General features: G+C 39.2%; 2 protein-coding genes across 5 annotated transcripts in view; one reads left to right on the top strand and one right to left on the bottom strand.

Annotated features, from left to right (window-relative positions):
• LOC128986160 (protein SERAC1) overlaps positions 1-2,926 on the top strand; it is a 24,006-nt gene extending 21,080 nt beyond the window's left edge. For both annotated transcript variants that reach the window (XM_054406344.1, XM_054406352.1), the window contains one exon: positions 2,537-2,926. In XM_054406344.1, the coding sequence (XP_054262319.1) occupies positions 2,537-2,645 (109 nt within the window). In that variant the 3' untranslated portion in view covers positions 2,646-2,926. The remainder of the gene's footprint in view (positions 1-2,536) is intronic.
• Positions 2,914-22,295, bottom strand: part of LOC128986175 (protein SERAC1) — a 38,786-nt gene continuing 19,404 nt past the window's right edge. For all 3 annotated transcript variants that reach the window (XM_054406366.1, XM_054406383.1, XM_054406375.1), the window contains 7 exons: positions 20,825-21,015; positions 19,861-20,219; positions 19,235-19,362; positions 17,806-17,955; positions 15,531-15,677; positions 14,981-15,047; positions 2,914-7,657 (listed from right to left, as the gene is read on the bottom strand). In XM_054406366.1, coding sequence (XP_054262341.1) covers positions 7,591-7,657; positions 14,981-15,047; positions 15,531-15,677; positions 17,806-17,955; positions 19,235-19,362; positions 19,861-20,219; positions 20,825-21,015 — 1,109 coding nt within the window. In that variant the 3' untranslated portion in view covers positions 2,914-7,590. The remainder of the gene's footprint in view (positions 7,658-14,980; positions 15,048-15,530; positions 15,678-17,805; positions 17,956-19,234; positions 19,363-19,860; positions 20,220-20,824; positions 21,016-22,295) is intronic.

Raw genomic sequence — 22,295 nt, forward strand, 5'->3', positions numbered from 1 at the left:
CGGACTAATGGATTTTATCATTAAAATACTTATTTTATCAATTCCCACAGCTCTGGAAGTTATCTCATTCATAGCGGATTTTACTTCATATTCTGACACAGCTTTAAATTTAAATATATTTTTATTGTCATTATGAGTCGTCTTTCTGTACGTATTCATTATATCTTTGTCCACATCATAAAATGATCCCATTTTTACAAAATATTCGTTCATATCACTGACATTAAAATCTTTAAGAATCGTATTATTGCTCTCTTTACTCGAAATATAATTTTGTTTAAGGCATTTCCAGAACTCTTTGGAGTCTTTACAGTCAGACAATTTATCTATGTAAAATTTCTTTTTAGCATGCCATATAGCACAATTCAATTGATTTCTAATTTTTTTATACTCCGTCCAATCATAGTCATTTCTTGTACTCAAATACTTTTTCTTTAACTTATTTTTTAAACGCGTTAGTTCTATTACTTTCTCATTTCTCCATGCTGCTTTTTTCCTAGTCATTCTCTTTGTAACAAGGGGTGCTTGAATATCATAAATTCTCCTTACATTTGATGTTATGAAAAAGTTCATATCATTAACACCAGTCATTTCAGAAACTTTTTCCCACTCAACTCTCTTAATTTCCTCAATTGTGTCAGATATATTGAATTTAGAGAAGTCTCTGTATGTGACAAACTTAGCTACTCTTTTCTTCCTTTTATACGTAATATTGCAGTATACAAGTTTATGATCAGTGATTTGTTTTTGTCTGCTATCCAATATACTTGCAGCATCAATCACCCCAATCATCTCAAACTGAGTTGCTTTATTGGTAATAATATGGTCAATTAATGTGGCTGATTTTTCTGTAACTCGTGTCGGCTTGGTAATATGTTGAATGCAGTTGTATAATTTAAACATGTGACGGAGGTACTTAGTTTGAGGGCAAGAGTATGATAATAAGTCGATATTCAAATCACCCAAACATATGACTGAGTCTACTCTTACTGCACTGTCTACAAGCATTGCCTGAAACAAAGAGCCGAGGCCGGTATAGCTAACATGCGGTGGTCTGTACACGATTGCCACGATTACTTTTGCACCCCTAGCTTTGACCACTACAGAGATAAATTCTATGCCTGGATCAATGCCTTGCAAGTGAACTTGCTCGAAAGCCAAACCGTTCTTGATGTAGAGTGCTACACCACCTCCAGTACCAAGAGCTCGGTCTGCCCTCAGAAGGATGTACCCAGGTATCTCATAGTTGTCGGAGGGTGTGCTGGGGCTGAGCCAAGTCTCAGAAACCCCAAGTAAATCAAAGTCGAGATCAGTTGTCAGTGCACACAATTCGTCAAAACCTGTGTTCAAGGAACGGATGTTTAAATGGGCAAAACACAGGCTTTGAATTCCTCGTTTCCCGCCGCCTGGCAAGGCTCCGGGCCCGGGACAGCTCCCTGTGGAGAGAGATCAACCGGGACCGGACCCAATTCCACGTCGGAGGAAACAACTTCACTTGGAGTTTTCACGTCTAGACATCTCGTCATACGCAGTGCCGCCGGAATCACTGTGCTAAACAATGACGCCAGCCGTGAAACTCCCCATCTGTTGAGATGTCTTCCATCTCGAGCAAGATGCTTTCTTGCCACCCAGCAGTTGGCCTCCACAAACATGACCCCAAAATTATTGCACATTAAGTCAAGTTGGTAGTTAAAATCAAACAAAGCTTTGTAACTGATATCTGATCTGATGACTATGCTGTTAACATAAATTTTTGAGTGAGGAAAGTTTTTTTTAGCCATAGACAGCAGGTCGGCCATGTCGTGGAGTGCCTCCCGCTTCCCCTGACCTCCGTTGTATCCTGGACCTCCCCTATAACCCATCCGTAGGTTGTTCGTACCCACATGGATGTGGATGATTCTAAGATTGTGAGTAACGTATTTTAACAAAACATTCTTCAAATGATTAATTCGTGCTCCAGGGCAACATTCTACAAACGCACCTCTTTTCTCTAAGTCTAAGCTAACATGGCGGATCATAGAGTCACCTAAAACTAAAACATCATCATACAAAGGTTCATTACATTGACTCTTTTTGTTGTTATCTAACCGAGCACCTACGGACGAGCCCTGTGGAACGGCCTTAGCTTCAATATTTGTCACCTTATTTCTTTTTTTTGACCTACATTTTACATTCAAGTCAGATTTACATACTACTTTTACACTTGCACCTAGATTTAAATCACTCTCTTCACAATCTATATCATTCTCAACAATGGATGATTCATTTTCCTCTACATCGAGAACCTCAAATTTATTCCTAAATGTGTTTATTATCGCTTTTCCACTCTTAGCCATTAACCAGTCCACTTCTGAAGCTCAAATTCAATTATCAAATTATGAAGCCTCTTTTGTGATAAACACTAAATAAAGCAACTTGAAATTTCCTTAAGTAGCATGCACGTTAGCCGAGACAGTATTATTTTTGGGTAGTTTTTTTATATTTTATTTTTATTTTCTTGAAACAATATTAAAACTATACTATTTTGCCTTTTCAGGTTGTCATTCATTTACCAGACCGTTTTGCATGTGATTAAGTCTGTTAAAGAAGAATATTATGGCTCAAAAATAAAAACCCGTGGAATAAGTAACAATGAGAGAACGTAACAAATAAAATATAACTATTAATTTATCACCTGTTGGGGATTTCCAAAGTTTTTTATAACTTAATATCCCTACACCCTTATGTTTGAATCCGATTTTGATTTTTCTGTACATATATTGTTTTGCGTCTTTGCATACATGTACTGTATGTCTTTGTCCATAACTATAGTCACAGTCTGCTTACCAAAAGGTGAACATTCATTTACAATATAACTTTAAAATAACAATACATTAAAATTGGGATTTGGAATCAAATAAAACACAATCAAAATATATTCAAGAATATTTCATTTTATTCACAATTAACTAAGTATTAAATGAAAAAATTGATTGGTCCATGGTTTGACAGGGCATTTACATGGATTAGGGGATAAATTGTAATACTATTAATGCACAATATCCAACTGAGTAATAATAATAAGGCTTGAGAATTGACAGAGACTTAGAAAGCACCCTGACTTTTATTTATCTTATCCGAAGCCGAGGTATAACAGAAAACAATGACATCTAAAATAAGTAGTAGTTGTGATAAAGGATGTATAAAAATAAGTTTTTATACATTTTGGCACATTTAATTTGTCAAAGTTTAAGTAACTTTTATAAATTTGGTATTTGATTTTGAGATACTTTTGGCAGATATTTAATTTTAACAATACTGTATGAATGATCAAAGAAACTATAATAACATTTGTTAAATATTCCAGGATAAATCTTTGAACAAAAACATTTTATGTAACTCTAAGAGTAACAAAATTTTTATTATTTTTGTGATTTTTAAGTTATTAAGTAGATTGTTACTACTTAGTTAAAAATGTTAACACAAATTTTCTTTCATTATTTAGAAACAAAATACAATTTACATGGTAGGGATTGTCAAAAAGAGTACCTATAGTTTATGAATATCCTCTGACGATAAGAGAAATTTGAGTTATGGTAAATAATAAGTAAATTACAGAGTGCAACTTCATGATTTACCAATTTTTGAACAAGTGTGTTTTTAAGCTTGCCCAACAACATTTACCCAACCTTTTTGTTAAGTTGAAAATACATAAATCCTGTTTTCTAATGCCAGAATATCTAGAAACCAGGATGTATTTCAACTAACCAGTGAATATACTCAATAGATCACGTATAATAACATAACTTTTTAACTCTTACGTAATATGTTCGTCAAAGGAATGACACCAACCAGCAACCCTAAATAGCAGTGAGTGTTTTAGTTCTCACTGTGTATAATGATTACTAATGGTTTCTATTTTAAAATTCTAAAGCCAAGTTTTTCCAAGTTTTCCAAGTTTCCAAGTTTTTCCTGTTTAAATTCAATTGAATTGAAGTCTTACATTGCTTAGGGGATGATTAAAACCAATCGACTGATCAGCCAGTGTAAATAAATTACATCAGTTGTCATTTATTTGTTGTTGGTTTTTGTTTACTTTAGATTTGCTGATTGGTTTACAGTATAGGCTTATTTTGGTATTGCATTTTGTAGGTCTACTCTTTTCTTTTTAATAGTGGTCACCTATACAAATTCTTGTGTGACTATTATGGATTATTCGCATGATTTTTATCAGAAATGTTAGAGAACAAGCTTTATAATTATGGCATTTAATGTGATGGTGACGATTAGTTTCTTTGTGTGTGATTTGAATACAAACTCCTGTTATTTTACGACATCCCTGTAATGATTTAAATATAAATGTAAGTCTCTCATTGTTATGAAGGTAGAGTACCAGTGAATAAAACTAATGTAGCTACCACTAAACATCTGATCAGTCAACTTTTCATTAGCGTAATCCACCTCTTTTTCCAATGAAACGTTTGGTGAAATCGGGCTTAAATAATAAATAAGGTATTTAATTTATCAGGAGTGTATTTATTAGCTTTGGCAATTTTTGCAAGATACTATACAAATCTTAAAATGCATTTCTATTTCAATAAGTAGATAATTCTTTCTTAATCCTCGCACTTAAGGAGTTTTTAAAGAGCTCTTAAACTCAAATAAACAGTTTAATAACTTTTATAATTTGGTAACCACAAATGTAATGAGGGGAAGGGATGTTGTTGGTTTACACTTTTTATGATATTAACTATTTAGTTAAAAAGCTATTGATAACTTTACTAAACAAGAACAATATTCACAGTCAAGCCCCTGAAACAACCTATATCAACAAAATATCACAGTTTTGTCACTATGGGGCATGGAAGAGTACATTGTACAATACACATAAGACATTGATACTATGTCAGTTGACAACAGTTATAGTTACATTTACCTAAGCTATATGTCAATCAACTTAACTCCATATATTGCATCAATTCAATTCAATTAACTTTCTCGTTCAAAACTTTAACTATAAGACATAATAATGTAACAAAGATCTGTAGTCAGGAGTACTTAACAGTCTACATAATTGGAACCAATGACTTAAGGTATTCCTACACACATTTCTTTACCAAAATAGGGGAAAATAAAATGGCTTTCACATAGGCAATGCTTCAATTTTGGTTAATTAATAGGCAAAACTATTGTATAGATACCTAAATATAAAGAACAAAGCAGACTACTCACGCAAATGGCTTGACATAATAACTCCATTTCATTCTCTAAAAAAAATTTTGATTGTAAGCCAATGGTAATACTGTAACTTTGAGTGTTCCGACCTGAAAATAGTATGAAAATTATCTTCAATGTCAATAAGTTTGGTGTAAGAATCGTGTATACTAATGTCATACAAGGAAAGGGAAATTTAGATTCCTTACTTTATGATTGATCAAACAGCTGACCTACTGCTGAGCATCTTTGATTATCAGTGTGGTTATAATTTCCTGGACATGAAAAATTAGTTTACATTATATGGATTTCCACTAGATACAACTGAAAATGAACCAATTCTACAATGTTATATTTTTAATAAAATTATCATAATTTTAAATCAATTTTACTATAAACAACTGAAATTAAGTACTTGAATCCTTCAAATTCGAATAAAATACAATAATAGAATTTTTAATGGTAAACTGGTCAAAATAGATACCTATAAAAAGTTTCTTCAATGACAATTTTTCAACTAGACATCAACTTGTTTCAATAGATATCAATAGAACTAAGGCCAATAAAAGTCGCTACAACCCAATAGACTAGTGTACAGCACTTTTACATCAATAGAAACAGAGTAAATAGAAATCATTACTGGCTAGCCTATAAAACTTGACAGAATTTGCTTATTTATAATTTTAATGTTAGGTTCTGATGTCGTTTGATGTCTATTGGCCCGTAAACATAAGGAGTTATCAATATACAGCTCTTCATTGGCTTCTATTAACCAGTTTTACTAGTGTTAAAGTCATTAATTTGAATAATATTATACTTTGTCATGATCATAAAATGTAGGCTACTGTAAATTGAAACACCATCAACTCCAATCAACTTAAAATTATGTTATGTCATCAATAATACCCCGCACACATCACATTAATCTTGTGTCATGTATTGCTGGTTACATTCTTTGCTTAACTAATTCAATACTGTACCAGAAATATGGCATTATACATTTTTTCAGAATTACGGTTTCCATCATTATACCTGGTCCATGCAAATATTTAAGGATTTGCATCAAAAAATTCCAAACAATTGATTTCTTTTGTATTAAATGTAAACTGTGTTATATTGTTATTCTAGAAGATATATAAAATTCGTAACTTTTACCTAAATCCACAAGCAATAGGGTATTAATGGCTTAATAGTTTTGTTTTATGTTACCATTACAGATCATAAATTAATTTAGAAGTCTTCAAAATCCTAAACACAATTGATTAGAAACATTTAAAAAGATTAAACTATAGACTCTCTGGAATTTTATGTGAGAAACATTAAACTAGGCCTAAAGCTTAAATAAATCTGATAATTTTTTTAGGTATTAACGGTCACCGTTTATTATTTTGTCAAAATAGGATTAATGTATAAAACAATGAGCTTTGAAGATGAAAATGGTTGGTTAAAAAGTTGTCTCTTAACTGAAACACAACGTGTAGTGCTCCTAGGGTACAGTAATGCAGTGGAAGGACCAAATGCCGCCATTTGGCAGAAATTGGAGCTCTTTTTTTATATTCTGAAATCCAGGACTGCACATCGCGGAGTCAATTTTTAGTAATTTTTAGTTTTTTTTCCAATTTATTATTTTATTTTATATCTTTCAACATGTATATTATCATGTATATGTTGTCATATATCATGTATTTTCTTGCATATTATTTTATCTTTCAACTAACGTGCCAACAATGTCCGAACCATAGGAACCTGTCACACCCTATGGTCCTAAACATAGAAGGGATACAGTCCTGAGATTAGGCAGTGTAAACTTCTAATCTAAATACAAAAATATTACCTAACAAGGACAAAACTCATACAACAACTAAAAAATTATCGAATACACACAAACAATAAAACAAGGTATTTAAGGGAACAGAGGTCCTGTTCTTCTAATTTATACAAACCCTATTATCACTGAATATTTTAAAACTAATCAACAACAGACAGAATGATTAAAAATAAAAACACCTAAATAATATTTACAAACTATATTACAATGAGAAAATAGTCACACTTGCATCGGTTTTTGGTTACCAAGCAAGTTGGAATGCTAAATAAAATATCACTTTGTGACACATCGGGAGTTATTTCTTTCAGACCATAAACTTCGATATAGTTTACATAAAATTATTTTGCAAAATATGATGCTATAGTCGGCTATACTACCGATATGCGATATATTTAATTAATATGACTTGTATAAAGCTGAAATAAGTAAATCTTGTATTACTAATTAATCACAACTTAATCCACAACACTAAGCATCATTCTGCTTTGTCAAACATTAAATGAGCTGGGAACTTTGGTAAAAAAAATACAAAACAAAATATTTGGCAGTCTAAAGTTGGGTGAGCAGTGTCACGTCGGTTGCTTGGGCGTCACAGCTTCTATGAGGGAAAGAAGTTCTCTATAGAGGAAACAATCCCTGCAAGTACAGTAGGTTATCAGATCAAATATCATCATTTTACTGCTCTTTCACTATGGGTATTTGGTGGTATCAAAGTAAAATTCCACTTTTATACACTGGCCATACATATGTACGTACAGTAACTTAAATTCAATACTTCAAGTGTTTGGTGTTCTAACAATGAGATTTTGCCTTCTGAGGACCCTTAAAAAGTGTCAAGTTTACTCAGACCGATGTCTTACCATGAATATTAATGTCTCTTCCATACTACAAGCATGCACTAATAAGGTTTATATTACCTGGCTACTGTCTTCGATCCTCGGTATAGTTTTAAGAAACTACAGCTGTTTCATGCCTTACATTGGCACATCATCAGGTTTGGTGAACGCCAGCTTTTCTATAAAATACCCCTCGGAGATGAGATCGTTATGGTTTTACGAAAAACATGTAGACATTTACACACACGAAAACACGCACGAAACGTTTAAACACTAATAATTGAGAAACTACTGCGAAACGTGATGCGGCGCCGGTGATGGATAAGTCGCGACTCATCTCCGAGGGATATTTTATAGAAAAGCTGGCGTTCACCAAACCTGATGATGTGCCAATGTAAGGCATGAAACAGCTGTAGTTTCTTAAAACTATACCGAGGATCGGAGACAGTAGCCAGGTAATATAAACCTTATTAGTGCTAATTTTAACGATCCAGTGGCCAACCATCATGAAGTTGGTTAAAGCATGATTAAATCAATGAATAATCACTGGAGTTGTAAGGGTTAGTGCCAAAGAGGTCTTATCATCATTCTGCTACCCAGTTTCCAGGGCAAACAATAGATACTCCTCTTGCAAACTTTTTAAAATATATTTAAAACCACTTTTAACTGAATTCAAAAGTCCTATCAAAACCAAACTAATTCAATAAAAAAATAACTAAGTGTTACCATGCTACGCTGACAAGTGGAGAGCAAATTTCAACAAGAGAAAATTTGTGGGTGACTTAAAGGGAAAGGGCAGGAGCAAAGGAGGGGAATAGGGTTTTGTGTATCTCAAACTCATCTGTTAGCATTAATGAAGATTCCTGCCAAGTTGAATAAAAGTCAGACAGTCAATGTTGGGGTTGTGTGATCAAATGTTTTCCAAAGACATTGTGGTGTATGGCTAAACATTCAGAAAAGGTTTATGGTTTTTTTATTTTTTAAAGAGGTTGGCAGCCTCTTTTAACCTTGCATTTGTATGTAGTTTCACATAGGCTATGGCTCCCCTGCGGTTTCGGGGTTAGAATAGAACCGCAGCCTTCCCGGGCTTGTCGTAAGAGGCGACTAAAAGGGTGACCGACGCTCTCACTGGGAGTCCTTGGGAGTGCTCCTGTTGTGTTTGCAGGGGTTGATGTGTGCTCTGCACTGCCGATGGGTATTCTCAGTGAGTCGTGAGAAACCAGCCACTTCGGTCCTTGGTCAGGGAGTGCGGCATGGATGTAGAGGTCGGGCTCTACATTGTGACGGGTGACCCCCGGCACGTCAGGTATCCGGTGCTGGGAAAACGGAGGTTGGGCCTCGGGGAACTGGGGTAGGGGCGCTGTCCCCGAGGGTATACCCGTTCCTGACTATTCCGGGCCGCCCCTTGCCGCACGATGCGCTGGTAAACACAAGATGGCTTTTATAACAAATACCCTGAACACATCTTTAATAAGTAGCTCGAATGAGCAAGAAAAGAAGTCGGAAGTAGAGCGAGACCCTTTTGGGCGAAGCTCCAAGGTCCAGAGATCGCCAACATTGAAAGGCGTGAAGACGTCCCCTCCATCTGCATCTTTCAGGTGTACAAAAGACTTGACTTTGGGATCTCCCTTGACAAGTGGAGAAGGAAACGGTGGACCACCCTCTAAGTCTGGTGAAGGGATGCCGGAGGAATCCCTAACAACAGCGTTAGATTTGGAAGTGTCGGGAATGGTACTTCTGCGTCAGCAATATCTCGACGCAGAAAATGACATTGAAAACCGGCTTCGAAACATGGAGCAGACCATAAAGGCAATGCTTGAAACCTTTAAGACGCAGAGAGGAGTTAACCAAGTGGTTAAAAATGGTATGGCTAAGCTCGAGGACGACCTTGGTTTTGTCTTCGCCTGCCGGCTGGTGAGCAAGGCGGCCATGGAAAGAATCGCCGAGAAGGTGGTGTCCCTACCTGACGACAATGCGCGACCTTCCAAGAAACGCAGGAGGCCTACATCAGAAAGCCCTCCAAAAAGAGAAGTGGTTGTTCAGACAGCAAAGCCTAAAGTTAAGGTCAAGGCGACCCAGACTTCTAGGTCCTTCTCTGACGTAGTTGCCGCTCCAGCGAAACCTCAACAGCCACAGCAACCTGCGACACCCATTGAGGGTAGCTCCCGAAAGGGGTCAGTCGTAGAAACACCATCTGGGACTGTGTGGGAAAAGCGCCTTACGAAAAAGGAGAAGAGGAAATTGAGGCACGCGGAAGTCGGCTCCAAGACATATGTGGCAGTGAGGGCGCAGTCGACCGGCGTGGCCCAAGCTGTGCCTGGCTCGGCACTCGCTAAAAAGTCGCGGCCCAAAAAGCCCAGGACTGAGGCAATTTTGGTCAAGCCTTTGGAGGGAAGATCATTCGCCGAAGTCTTGGGTGTTATCAAGGCCAAGGCTAAGCCAGAGCAAACCGACACGGTTGTACCGTCGATTAGACAAACCCGGGACGGGGACGTCCTCCTCGAACTGGGTAAGTCTAAAGATAAAGCCGCCTTTGCTGCCGAACTAAAGGCAGCTGTGGAAGGTCAGGTCACCGTTCGTGCTCTCGAACCCAAGACGTCCGTCGAGGTTCGGGATATGGATTGTGTGTCAACGGAGGATGACGTCATCGATGCCCTAAAAAAAGCTGTCCCCGAGCTTGCCGGACAAACTGCTAGTCTGAGGGTGTGGCTCACGAAACCAAACCGGAGTCAACAGCGGATGGCGGTCGCCGAAATGGCAGACGCAAACGCCAGTAAGGTTTTGGCACTCCAGCATTTGAGGGTTGGATGGGTTAATTGCAGGTTGAGACGGAGGGTGGAAGTAACGAGGTGTTTTAAATGCCTTGATTTCGGCCATTCCTCCCGAAACTGCGAAGGGCCCGACCGAGGCAAGAACTGCCTTCGATGCGGGGAGGTGGGTCACACTCGTAGGGACTGTAAAGTTGAGACCTGTTTCCTCTGTAAGGAGAAAGGCCTCAATGATAAAAACGCTAAACATATAGCTGGGTCTGGGCAGTGCAGTGCATTTAAAGGCGCACTACAACATGCGAAAGCCCAACCACGAAGATAAGGATCCTCCAGTGCAATGTAGATCGATCCAGGACGGCTGACGCGCTTCTCAGTCAGCTTGCCCTTGAACACGGTGTTGACGCGCTCTTGGTCAGCGAACAGTACCAGTACCGGGACAGGGACCCATCTCTTTGGTTTCCCGATACACTTGGTACTGCTGCGTTCTGGGTTCGTAATACAGCTAAAGTGCAGGTAAGGAGTCACGCGAAGGGCCGAGGATTCGTTTGGGTCCGGTGTGGGGATGTCACTTACTTTAGTGTATACCTCACCCCCAACGAGGCTATCCGTGACTTTCGTGGAAAGATAGACCGCCTGGAAGAGAGCGTGCGCGATACCGCCGGGCACGTTGTCGTGGCGGGGGATTTCAATGCTAGGGCTGTCGAGTGGGGAATGACTCTCACTAATTCCCGGGGGAAGTACATCCTGGACTTTGCTGCCAGGGCTGGACTTGTTGTCATAAACGAGGGCAACACGCCAACTTTCCAGCGTCCCGGAATGAGGGGAACGATCCCAGACATCACGCTTGCATCTGAGTCCCTCTTGCCGAGGATACGAGCCTGGAGAGTCCTAGAGGATTATACGGCCAGTGACCACCAGTACATCATTTTTGATGTCATGGATAGTCATCAGAGACAAGCTACCGTGTCTCGGCAGGTGCCCGTTCGGTGGAACACCAAAAAGCTGGACGTGGCCAAATTCACCGAAGTCATACTACGGGGAGAGCCAGTGGTACCTGCTGCATCTGGCGTGGCTCACGCAGAGACATCAGTGATGAGGCTGATAGTCTCGGCCTGCGAAGAGTCAATGCCTCGCAGGAGATCCCGGTGCGATAAGCGACCTGTGTACTGGTGGACAACCGAGATTGCAGAACTACGACGGGCAGCATTGAGAGCCAGACGTCTTGCTACCAGGGCCAGAGAACCTGAAGATAGACGTCTTAAGTCTGACGCTTACAAGGTGGCTAGGAAGTCTCTTCGCCGGGCCATTAACCGGAGCAAACGCAGTTGCTGGGAGAAATTAAGGGACGATGTCGATTCCGATCCGTGGGGCCTTGGTTACAAGATAGTAACCAAGAAGCTTGGCACCCGCTCTCCACCTTCCGTTATGGACGGGGCCTCTATGGAGAGGATCGTAAAGTCCCTTTTCCCGACTCACACACTGCGCCCATTGCGGGAGTTCGGAAGGGTGGACGACGTACCGCTTTTCAGTCTCGAGGAGTTGGAGGCGGCCGTTCTGTCCCTGAAGAACAACAAGGCTCCTGGACCGGATGGGGTACCTGGTGAGGCCCTGAAGAAAGTCTTTTCAATAAACCCACAAATCCTTTTGAGCACGTACAATGCCTGTCTGGCCGAGGGGAAGTTTCCCTTCTGCTGGAAAACAGCTAGGCTTGTGCTCGTGGGGAAGGGAAAAGGAAACCCAGACCTACCCTCCTCTTACAGACCTCTCTGTATGTTGGACACTGCTGGGAAAGTCTTGGAAAAGTTGATCCGTTCCCGACTGAATTCAGCCGTGGTTGCTGCAGGGAATCTATCCCCTCGTCAGTACGGTTTCAGGAAGGGACGGTCAACGGTTGACGCTATTGAGGAGGTAAAGCAAGCCTTAATGAGAGGTGAGGAGTTTAACAACTATTCTCGTCGGGTTGTGCTGCTTGTAACACTTGATGTGCGAAATGCATTTAATTCCGCGAGGTGGTGCGATATGCTCGACGCACTGGAGAACACTTTCCACGTCCCGGCATACCTCATGCGCATGATAGAGGACTACCTCCGGTACCGCCTCATCATTTACGACACTACAGAAGGCTCCAGGACGATGGATGTAACTTCTGGTGCTGCTCAAGGATCCATACTGGGCCCGGACCTCTGGAACGTCGCCTACGACAGCCTCTTGAGATCCGATATGCCTGAGGAAACTGTCCTAGTTGGGTATGCAGATGACGTTGCGGCTTTAATAGCTGCACGTAGCATTGAGCTTGCCCAGCTGAAACTAAATCGAGTCATGCGAACCATTAACGCATGGATGGCAGAACATGGTCTCTCGCTCGCTCTGAGCAAAACTGAGATTGTCATTCTGACTAAAAAGAGGATTGACACCATCGTGCCTTTGATGGTGGGGAACGTTGAAGTCCAAACCACTCGTGCCGCAAAGTACCTTGGGGTCATGGTGGACAGCAAGCTCAGCTGGCGAGACCAGATCACCCGTACGGCGGACAAGGCCGCTAAAATGGTTTCTTCCCTTAGTCGGTTAATGGCCAATGTCGGAGGTCCACGGTCCAGCCGCAGAAGGCTGTTGATGTCTGCGGTCCAGTCAGTGCTCCTGTACGGTGCGGAGGTCTGGGCAGACGCTCTCAATAAGGAGGTATATAGGATGCGGCTCGCCCGAGTGCAGCGTCAGGCAGCACTAAGGGTAGCATCTGCCTATCGAACAGTGTCCGAACCCGCCGTCCTGGTGGTTGCTGGAGTCATCCCCGTCAAACTTTTGGCGGCGGAGAGGAAGGCAATTTATCAGCGCCGTGGGGAGGACCAGGCAAGTATTGAGGAACGCACCCGGACCTTCCAGCTGTGGCAGGAGAGCTGGGAACAGGAGACAAGGGGGCTCTGGACCAGGCGACTGATACAACAGGTCCAACCTTGGGTTAATCGGCGGTGCGGAGAGGTGAACTTCTACCTCACCCAATTTCTGACGGGTCACGGCTTTTTCCGGTCGTACTTGTTCAGGATGGGCAAAGCCGTGTCACCCGATTGCATATACTGCCCAGGCATTCCCGATGACGTGGAACACACTTTCTTCCACTGCCAGGATTGGGAAAGGCCCCGCCTAGAGGCTCAACAGTTCGTAGGACTGCTGTCGGTGGACACGGTCATACCGATGATGATGGAGGGTGAGGACAATTGGACCTGTGTGTCACTTTACATCCAGGGTGTTCTCCGCGCCAAGAAGCTTGACCTCGACCGGGATGCGGTGTAGGTCAAAAAATAAATAATGCCAGAAACGGTGCGAGCCCTGTGGGCTTAGGTCACATGTTGGCCTGACTTGAAGTAATGTGACAAACAATTCCAGGTCTGTGTCCAACAGAGTAGAGGGTGTTTTTTAGTGAGTAGTCTGTGATAAACTCAGGAGTCTCACACTACAGGCTGGCTACCTGTGTGCGTAAAAGCATTTTCCCTCCTCACCCTAAAAAAAAAAAAAAAAACATAGGCTATGGACCTGTGCCATGGCACGTATCCAGTAAAGCAAGGGTGAGCCGGTTTAGTACAAGGGTGAACTTGAACTGTACTGGTAAAAAGTAGTGGCAGGTACGGAGATCCGAATCCACGATATCGCTGCCTTAGGCCTGAAGTCCGTGGCGCTACCCACTGAGCCAACGACTCACTAAGGCTTTGTACACATGGAGGTTACAACACCATTTGCAAGGCGATTCAGATAAGCCTTTGCGTACACATGACAGCGTGTTGGATCAAGTGTCTCATGGCGTCCCAGTCAAGCCATAAAAGTCGAAGAGGTAGTTTTTGTTTGGGCTTTGCAACGTAGATATAAAGAACAAAAAAAAGTAAAAATACCCCGTTTTAGCAACCTAAGCGACCTTCCTTGTACTAAGCGAATTATCATTTGTCTAATGGTAGTTTTTCTATAGTATTTCCTTAAACATGTCAGATTTATTCTGGGGATTCTTGAGTAAAATATAAATATTCCTTTAATTACTGGTACGTTATTGCTTATTTAACGAAAGTTCAGGTCTGTCTTGCACCTTGCGAGAAGTTAGGGATTGGATTCAACAGAGAAGAACCTCGTAATTACCATGAGGTAAGTTTATTGTATATAGAAGTAAATACACAACAAACATACATAAAACCTACTTCCCCTTACTCTAAAACGTGCGTTGCAACTCTCTCATGTGTACAGAATCTAAAGTAATTCCATAAATGTTTATTTTATGCACTCGGATGTTGCATTTTTGCTTTTGTAAAAATGCAGAAAGTTTCAGTTAACAAAAAAATAGCAATGACAGCAGTTGAGATGAAAGTATCACCTACCTACTCCTGGGTTTGCAAATGTTTCTGTGGTCGATTGGAACTCCGTACAGTTCTCCAACTTCAGCATCTATAAATCAAAAAAATTTCAATTTCAATATTATATTCAAAACTTCCTGTGATTTTAGTGTTAGGGTACGTAAAATTTGCCTATTCTAATAAACTATAACCTATCATATGCTTATGTTATAACTGTTTGTATTGATGTACATTGAACAAATGCTGTCTGTGTACATTAAAGAACTGAAAGTAGTAATCCTTTGTCCGGTCTGGGAAAAGTTATAAAAAATGATCATTAAATAAATAGCGTATAAAATCTGCAATAAACATAAACAAATGAGGTTTTTGGCAAGAAAGTAAACAAAACCATATGTTAATTAATGCTATTAGTGTAGGATTATTTTAGGTGTCGGGCCAAAAACGTCATTTTTTATGATTATGATCCATACCGGTTCTGTTCAAGTATATTCGTGGTTCGTACTCAATGTTTTATAAAAAAACCGTTTTAAGGAATTTTTAAGGAAAAATACATCATAGAACATTTTAAACTAACCTGCTGATTCGACGCTGACGATACGAACATATACAAGAGACATGAGTGTGAGGGTTGTTTCAATAAAGCTTCTTACTTCCACAGTGATTTGCTGACTTTCAAGCAGCTCACGGAACTTTTGGTGGAGAGCTGTCACTTGTGCCGAATCTAAACAACATTTAATATAAATATATTGAATTTACAAAAGAAAGACACATAATGTACAAAGTCAAAAACACATATTTTGGTCTCTATCACTGGTATAATGCTAATGTTACTACTGCGAGGGATCTGCGGACCACCTGTATTTTAGGGCCAACAAATGGTTCGAAGGATCGGTTAGGGTTAGAAATAATTTTCAGGCGATTGCATTTTTTGCGATTGCAGAAAGCATCTGTGAAAATGCACGATCAAACCGGGACGATTTCACCACCATTGCGGGTGATAAGATTTGTAATGCTGTTGCAAAAGACGTTTATGATTTTTCAGTGACTGTGGAAGACGTTCATGATCTTTATGGACAGTGAAAGATTTATTTATTTATTTATTGAAATTGCATGTCAGTACATCATAATAACAGGAAATTGTCAATGGTTAAATATAATACTTAAAACTAATAGAAAAAACTAATAGATCTGTTTTAACACAAAAACAAATGATTCTTCCAGAAATATAATATTTTTACAGGACAAAAATTATGAAGAATCTATATATCATAATTTCTAAAGTGTTTTTTTTTTTTTTCAGCAGGCCATAACTTCCTTATTTCTTCACCAATTTTCATAAATGAGCTGTCATTTTAAAGATTTTTTACCTACTATCTGAAAAATATTACAAATCACTCGTTTTCAGTATTTTTTCGTAAAAAAACTATCCGTTATACATAATTCTGCAAGTAATTAAAACTTTGAATGTTTATTTACGTTATTTGATCAGCTGAAACATGCGAATTAAATTAATCAAAACAAACGAATATTTACTTCTCAGTTCCGGGTGTTTTTGTTTTTACTTCATCGATGATGATCAACATACATAGTCTGTGCTTTCTACTATAAATAACCCCGGAGATGAAATCACACTATTCACTTTAAAGAAGTCTAAACGACAACAATTCAAAATTAAGTACTGCATGGATTCTTTAGCTATTATATTTCTTTATTAACGACATAGCCTTCATTTGGACATACCTAACAACCATTCTATTTGGATTTAAGAATTCCATTGTCAAACATCACCTCTCATCTTTTCTTTATTACAGGTATTCAATAAAAAGTCCTAAATCATCGTTGGTTTGGGTTATGCTGTGTCAAATATGTTACCGACAGGATGATAAGGTTTCATATCAGTTTTATTCGGTTCATTACCAAGTAATGCTCTGTTGTATCCATAAGAGTTTTTGAACTCATTAAGCCCTTTAGTTTTGTCACCTCATAAACCCGTGCTAAAAAGAACTCTATCGAGTTGATGAGAAACCTAGGGTCCAAGATTGTTTGTAGCTCTTTTGGGCACCTACACTATCAAAGCGAAGTTGGCTGACTCCGGTTAAACTGTCATACTGTTCTACGCAATTGTCCGTAATCCTTTCAAACTGACTAACAAGGAATTTCCCTTAAAATGACTTTAAATAAGGCACATGGGATGGACAGACGCTAACGAAGGAAGCATTGTACGTGCCGGACCCCGTTTTTTACACATTCAGTTGGTTGTGGCTTTGTCAAGGTTGGGCTTTTCAGTGAAATCTATATGTCTGTGTAAAAACAAAGCTATCAACACAAAAATCGTATATGGCTATATTATTACTTCAATCATAGTGTTCCTGTTAACACGTAAAAAATTAAATAACTTAACATTACATTTAAAAAAGTTAATCATCTAAAATGTAAACCCACATCTATTCTTGAAGTAAGGATGCATACTTAAATCAACGATGCACTACGCAGTATTAACTGTATGTTGTGTACCTACTTCAATGAGTAGGATTTGAGAAGGATTCAGTGCGAATGCTTTGTACGGGTTGGCTAGTATAGTATAAACCATTTGTACCGTTACAATTAATATTTTATTTAAATAAATTCTTTGAAAAGTGACTCGATTTCGGTCGGAATAAAAGATTTGGGCCTTTCGGCCTGAGATCAAAAGTCCAAAATGGTTTACCCTACCCAAAGGAAAAAAGTCTGGCCTGCAATTCACTACTCACTGGTTGTTTATATTTAAAGAATGTAATATTTTTACAGAGTTCATTGCCCCATAACTAATCCCTTTATCGTAATATTGATTCAAATGTTGAGATGTGTACCTTTTTGGACCTCTGTGAGTTCTATGGACTGTCGCAGCAGAGGCAGGTTGAGGTTGGCCAGGGGTGAGCCTCGATGTGGCACACTGTAGAACAAAATGCCACGACTCTGCTGTCCAAGGGCAGCCATCTTGGGATCACTGCTATCACAAGCTGTAAGCAAATTTTATCCGTTCCTGACATGTTTTTGAGAAATAAAATACCAACAAACTACTCTCATTTCTCCATTAAAGAAAGGATTAAAACTTAAACTACCCACATAATCCTGTTGAAGTTCGGAAGTTGCATCTTATACAGGCTTGCTACCACGTACTGGCTCCCATGGCCCATATTTCAGAGCCTCAAAAAACAATTACAGTCAAATGTCTTGTAGCTACTTGAATAGCTACTGGATCGTCAGTGAAAGAGCATACTCTCTATAGTTTTTTGTATGACATTGTATTACATGTTTTATATTTCATATTCATCTGATCTGGTATTTTGCTACTTTATTCATCTTTCAAAGGTGTTTGGGTTTGGTAAATACTTTTAAACTTTGTGTTGGTATTCAAAATTAATTAAAGAAAGAAAAGATACTATGCTAATTTAAAGTGGTTATTTTAGGGATATTTCCAGTACTCTTGAAAGGTTTGGGATTAAATTGAAACTTGAATGTGACATAACTGCAGCCCTGTCCATTAAACTCTATTTAGTTGTCAACTGACAACATCAAAATATGTAAAAGTGTAGCAGAGCTATTTTTTCAGGGAAGTTGTATGTATAGTTTTTATAATCAATGCTTAATGGTTAGAAATTCAAGATAGATCAGGTAACACATCTTCAAAATTTAAAGAATTTGAAATATAAATAAAAAACAAACGAGTTACTAGACTACAGCATTAAAGAGGTAGCCTAGGGTGTTTTCCAATTTTAAAGATGGAAGCCACTTTATTGATTTTACAACAATAAATGCTCATTCCATTAATTCGCATAATGTATTTAATTTTTCAGATTTTTTTTTTCTCCAAAAAATACAAATTTACAACACACATACAATTTCAAGCCACAAAAGCCAATATGGCTTGTCTGCAGCAATTATTCTAATTTTGTTATTTCACAATGCTTTTTTATTCAATCAGTCGTTGTTATTCAATCAGTCTTTTGTTTCCCTTCTTTTTCTGTAAGAATTCAATAATATACCAAACTAATCATAGAATTTAAAGAAGTCAGATTTTAATAGTCAGTTAGTAGTCAGAATTAATTCAGGCAATAGCACTCTAATAAAGTACCAGCAAAAAATGTACTAAGGTGAGGCAGCAAGTCTTTTTATACTTTTCTATGAAATGGCGACCATACAAAGTAGGTATTTTTGCCAAGTATGAATGGAGATGAGTGTAGGATGAGTGGCGTAAAGCTAGCAGTCACACAAAAGCCAAACTTAGCCCAATCTCACCATGCACTAGCATCTGCTTGACGAAAAGTCCTCCCTTGGAGTGTCCGACCCAGACTATCGGCTGCTCTCCCACGCCAAGCTCACTTAAGTGCTGCATCATCTCCCAGGCTCGGTCGTTCATTGACGTCCTGTAAAAAGAGCAAAAAGCAATATTAATAAGGAAGTAATCTCTATTGCTTTAAAAATAGTAAACTAAATGAAAATAACTTACTTAACTGACCAAAAGGAATTTTGTTTTGCTATCTAATAAAGAAGATAAAAGTTTGTTGGTTTGATTCCAAGCGGGATTGATTCTGGACCCTGATGCCATTTGTCTATGATCGAATCAATGATGCTGTCTAACATAATGTTGATGTTATAGTTAATATAGTTAATAGCAATACCAGCCACCAGGGTTTAGATCATTCCCTTCCAAAAATTTGTTTTGAGCCAATGGCATAGAAAAACACATGTTTATGTTTTCCATAAACAGAAAATTAAGAAAAATTTCTCTAACAACATGAATTGTAAAATTAATGTTTAATCTCAATTGAATCTTGTGTGTTTTCAACATACTTTCCCTGTAAATATTTATTTAACCAAAAAATTTACTTAAAGAGTCGAAGTATTTTTTATTGATTGTTTACCGACAACGTTTGTTCACCCAGACGGGTCTCCACAGGTAGGGGTCAGTTGTGTAGTTGAGTGCGATGACTCTGACTCCCGGACAGTCCTGGGGTAGCCAGTCCCTGGGCCAGCATCTTGAGAAGCCACTCTTGCTGCTCCCACTGCTGCTGCTCCCACCACTGCTGTCCTGTGGCTTACTGTCTTCCTCCTCAGCACACATGGTGGACAGGTTGGTTTCTGACGACTGTCGATGGATATGATTCACTTGATGATAGTTGATGGATGATGCTGACGAACTTTTCCTCAGCAAAACTCGACCACTGGTATCTCTGCCTTTCAGGTCCCACAGTCCTTGCTTCCATGTACGCTCCAGGGAGCCCTGTGTGGGCAAAGAGTAATATATATAGATAGTTTGTGTTATACCTGTGACTATTGATAGAAGATCAGAATACAAAAGTCAATATTATACAAATTAGCTACAATAATTTTAGACTATCCAAAAGACATTATATTAAATTCCTGTACTGGTACACAGTGGTGTATCCAGCGCAAGTTTGGGGTGTCTTGGAACATAAATGGCTTAACCCCAACCTCTTAGTGAACATTGAACATGTGTCGTGAAGTGAATAAGCATTTACACATTCACTATCCTACACTCAAGGGTGATGGTAAATGGTAAAAATGTCACATTAAAAGATTAAAAGTACGGTTTGGATCAAAGCCCAAGATGTAAAAAAACGGGTCATTGGGCACAAGTCCTTGCTAAAATGCAATTACCTCGAGCGATTTGTGCAACACTGTGTATGGGAACTTCTTACACTGTAATCAAACCTTATTGGAAAATATCCTAACATGTATGAATGGGCTGTTACTTTATACACAGTGTTTCAAGCCTTGCATTGAAGATTACATTTTGGTTTTACGATTGCTATCGCTGTCAATCCAGTACTAAAATGCATACAGCTACTGACTCGTTAGTGATACCTTAAGTCCATGTATAAAGATGACATCCATATGACGAAGTCCGACGCCTGGGTCATGGAGCACGTCACAGTGAACACTCTTCTCTGGCTGTGGAGCCGCCTCAATGGCCCGTGGCCGCGGTCGCAGCGTTGACACTCTCAAGCTCTTCAGCAGTGGGTCTATCCTCTTTGCTGGCATGTACAGCACTCCTTCTACAAAAGAGATGGACCGAAGTATAGGGCTATTGACTTTTGGATACTGAAGTATACATCCCATATCTAAATGAACCATGCGTCTGTAGCCAATAATTTGTATTACAAAAGAACATATTTGAATTAGCAATTCACAGAGTAACCTACAAAAAAGATACTATAATTTACATACATTTTGATATTTCAGTTTATTTTGGTTAAAAAAGTGGGGCATTCGATTGAACTCAGTAGTATCATAGCATCATAGGAGGCCGCCAAGACAAAAGTGACCATAGCAGTACCGAGAACTATGACTATCCGCAGTACTATCCTGAAAATAAGACCAATTCGTATATACCAAGGCAAAAATGTGGTTCGGATCCCACCATAAACTGTAGGTTCCTTAGTTGCCATTAGCTGTATGGGCTATTAATTAACAGCTGGGTCTAAGTAATAAGTCGGCCTTAGTCACTAACAAGACTACAAGATCGCGCCACTCATCCTACACTCATCTCCATTCATACTTGGCTTAAAATACCTACTTTGTATGGTCGCCATTTCATTGAAAAGTATTAAAGTACGGTATTCTACCAAGAAAGCTGTAGCACTAAACCATATAGAGGGATCAATGATAATGCTTACACGTTTGTTACTGTTATACTGTTCCAAGATGGTGATCCTGTGTTAGAACAGGATAGTAGATTTTATGAAATCCAAATTAAATTATGGGGAAACAGCTGATAAATAACACTAGGTTGTACAGGGTGATTACTGGGAAACGCATGCTTTTGACTTTCGTAGTACACAAGGAATATCGTTCGACGACGGCCGGAAGTTGTTGCGATGTGTAGGGGGAAGTGTGCAGTTTCAATTTTTGCCAAGATGTGGGATCTTGAGCATCGTATGTTTGTCATGCGACGATATTACGCAAATGGTGAATCAGTCACTCAGACTCAGCGAGACTTTCATACACATTTTAACATTGCACGGCATGGCGCTACCCCTGATCGTAACACGATATTGCGTTGGATACATAATGTAAAACTCAATTAGATCTCTGCTTAAGAGAAAACCTCCTGGACTGGCAAGGACAGTTCGTACCCCTGAGGCAGTTGAAAGAGTGCGCCTTGCAACAGCTCAGAGAGTCCTAGCCGCGACGGCAAAACAGTGACTCCAGTGATTCCACAACGGTACCTAGACATGTTGGAAGAATATTTCTTGCCGGAACTGCGCCATCAACGTGTACGTAATGACATATGGTTACAACAAGATGGGACAACAGTCCATACAGCTCGCATTAG

Source organism: Macrosteles quadrilineatus, unplaced genomic scaffold (genome assembly GCF_028750875.1).
Source record: "Macrosteles quadrilineatus isolate MER2022 unplaced genomic scaffold, UCM_ALF_1.0 Scaffold_1__1_contigs__length_201487025, whole genome shotgun sequence".
Taxonomy (NCBI): domain Eukaryota; kingdom Metazoa; phylum Arthropoda; class Insecta; order Hemiptera; family Cicadellidae; genus Macrosteles; species Macrosteles quadrilineatus.